Source organism: Anarrhichthys ocellatus, unplaced genomic scaffold, assembly GCF_004355925.1.
Source record: "Anarrhichthys ocellatus isolate YVR2014 unplaced genomic scaffold, GSC_Weel_1.0 scaffold198, whole genome shotgun sequence".
Taxonomy (NCBI): domain Eukaryota; kingdom Metazoa; phylum Chordata; class Actinopteri; order Perciformes; family Anarhichadidae; genus Anarrhichthys; species Anarrhichthys ocellatus.
Window position 1 is genome coordinate 37,411 of NW_022280228.1, and position 3,156 is coordinate 40,566.

Here is a 3,156-nt window from a genome sequence, read left to right on the forward strand (position 1 = left end):
ACACACACACACACACACACACACACACACACACACACACACACACAGAGTAAGCTGCTCCACTAGGCCTACTCCCTGCGTTATCAATCTATGTGCCGCGAAAGGTGACTGCTACACCATATTTATTTGATTCACAACAGTTACTTAACTAAGCTGGTTTTGGTTTGTATATACGTGCCGTGTTAAATATGTGCTGTCTCTCAGAACATTATTCCTCGTCTCCCTATACTGTAGTTGGATCCAAATTTATTCAAAATGTTAGGCTCCACGTGTCTGTTTTGACTCTTCTCTGTTCGTAGCATTGGGTGTGCACTTTTTCCAAGCAAGCAGCGCTCCACACAGACGCCAACAGGCCCAGCCAGCGGCAGCGTCTGCCCAGACTATCCCAGGCTCCATGTGTGGGCCATCAGTGAAGTGAACCTGTCAGTGAGACGTGTGAGCGTGTTATGAGGATGACGATGTGTGAAATGGAAATGCAGCGAGAGACAACAGCGATGGCGACGAGAGTTCAGACGTGCCACCTGGACAGACGGCGGACGGCGATTTGCTACGCTGTTAAGACAAATCATTAATATGTTATTACACGGAAAGATCAACGAGCATCTTACCCACTTTATGAGCCACGCTTTTGTCATGCAACACTCTGTGTTCACAAAAATAAATCATCACCCATATTCAGACAGTGTCATCAAATAACACACATTCCTCTGAAGGCAGCCTGCGGCATTATTCCACCTCTACACTTAATGAACCACACAATTCAATGTACATTGTGATTAAAATGTGTTTATTTATTCAGGAAAATGAATCAGGTATTAAAATAATGTTTAGAAGATTTAGAGCAGTATAAAGAGAAGTGCAAAAAGGTGTGAAGGCTTTACAACTTTAGTCAGGTTGCGTCACAGCCGTTTTACAGCTTAGAGAAAGGCAACAGTGTTACACATGCTGTGTGTCTTGGGTGGTCCTTCATCTAAAAGTATGACATTTTATCTGGAAGAGAAAACACAGACAGAGATTGCACTTTTGAGCGATTACAGGGATCGCTACTGCTGGTCAAGATGAGCACTTTCAAAATCAATACGATCAGTTCAGTTTTCTAAAAACGGGGCCGGAGGTTGGAGCCCCGGGCACACAGCGAGGTCCTGATTACAGCCTGACCTGCTGGTGTCCTCTCTCTCCTTCTACAGCATAACAGCTGAGCAGCTGCAAGCAGCTGCGAGCAGCAACTCAAGACCGCTTCGTTTCAGACGGTATTTTTAGCCGCTTGAATGCCTGATGTTTTCAACCTTTGTCAGCGTGTATGTAAACGGGATCGGATGTGAACGTCTCCAGGAGACAGTTGAAATAATGCCAATGGACACTTTTCTTTAATTATTCATCTTTCTATATATTATACAGCGTTTCGTATGGAGGCTCAAGTGTGTCACATGGAATAATTATTAACATTTACATTGGTGAATTAAAATGTATTAAACATGTCTTTAAAACATTCATTTGTGTCGTAATGATGTAATTATAAATAAGAGGGTAATAAATAACTAAATTCAAACCAACTACTAACTATTTCTACTTCATTATTTTAGTCTGTATGCATTTATTTATCAATAAATAAATAAATGGGCCTTGGACACATTAAAGTGTCTTCAGAGAAATTGGACTACTGTATTTTCTTGACTCATAGACTCTTTTAGTGCCGATGTAAGTTACACATCAAGAATGTCATCTTGTATAAGTTTGAGATGACAAACTGTGATTCGAGGCTCGAGTGAACTACAATATCGGCAAAGCATTTTAAAGGTGGAGATGAAAGTGCTGCTATTAGTGTAGTTTAGCTTAGCCTAACCGTAGCTCATTGCTAACGCAGAAAGCTAAGCCATCAAAGAGATGGTGCGAAAATGTTGCTAATAGTTTAGCAGCCAAAGGCTCACAGCTTCGGTTAGCAAACAGCTGAACTATAAGCAACATTTTCTCTCCATCTCTGAAACACAGACTCGCTTGCTGATCGCACACTTGGTTTCTCTACCTGGTTAGATGCCCGAAATGAGGTCTGTGGTAGAATTCGTTATTATTTCAACTGTCGTAATTAAAGCAAGGGTTGGTAATGGTCAGAAACTTGTAAAAAGTATGCTAGATTTTAAAATGATCAACCTACAAACCAGCCCATTGTTACCAACTTCCAATGAAAGTAGCTAGCTGCACTAGCTCCAAAAGTTGCTGAATATAGCGAGAGAGTTTGCCAAGTCGGCAACACTGACAGCTCGTCCCTTTGGGCCTCCCTCCAAAGCCCCTCCCACAAAACGATTATTCCAGAAACGATTGGACAGCCTTGCTACAGTCCTGAGACAGCCACAGCTAGCAGATCTGATTTTGATGTTTTGTCAGCGCATTGAATCTGTTGATTGCTGTCGGGATGTAAAAGACAATTTAAACAAATATAACCACTACCAACCCCAGCTTTAAGGAATGAACTCGATATATACCTGTTGACCTTTGAACAAAATAAATCTATTATTATTCCTGTGGCACACTTCAACCTCCACAGCTTGGAGCGGATCTGACGAGCTCTACTCCTTTGGTCCTCTGTCAATCAAAAACCTTCAAAGAGATTTCCTCCTGACCTGGACCTACATCAAAGGTTGGTGGAGAAACAAAAACTGCTACATCCCACACAGACAGGCTTTACAGTTATGTCTCAGATCTACTTCAGCGGTCTGTGTATATATAAGTGATACGACGTCTCATAGAAATGATCACACTGATTTGACTGAATTGTAAGGGACATGTCTGACACTCTGAGGCCTCTGTAGGTCTCGGATCATGGCAATGGTACAAGCATAAGGAGAATCATTTGATGCAACCCCCCCCAGAGACCCTGTGGTCCCAACAAACATCCCTGTGGTTTAACACTAACCATGTCGGTCAGGCCACACGTCCGGTGACTCACCGTCGTTGTCTGAGTCGGAGTCTGCGAGGGGCGGGATGCGGACGAGGATGTGACGGTGGTCCCTCTGGACCACCAGCTGCAGCTTCCCTCTCGACTTCTCTATCAGCTTCCCGGCGTCGTGCAGAGAGAGGTTCTCTGTCACCGTCCCATTGATCTGCACACGTGCACACACACACACACACACACACACACACACACACACACACACACAC

General features: G+C 43.5%; 1 protein-coding gene across 8 annotated transcripts in view; it reads right to left on the reverse strand.

Moving 5' to 3' along the window:
• The window catches only part of LOC116400751 (tight junction protein ZO-2-like), a 102,369-nt gene that overhangs the window by 31,691 nt on the left and 67,522 nt on the right, over positions 1-3,156 (reverse strand). For 6 of the 8 annotated variants that reach the window (XM_031878763.1, XM_031878764.1, XM_031878757.1 and 3 more), the window contains exon 7: positions 2,912-3,098. In XM_031878763.1, coding sequence (XP_031734623.1) covers positions 2,912-3,098 — 187 coding nt within the window. The remainder of the gene's footprint in view (positions 1-2,911; positions 3,099-3,156) is intronic. The other 2 variants (XM_031878760.1, XM_031878759.1) reach the window with 1 other exon arrangement.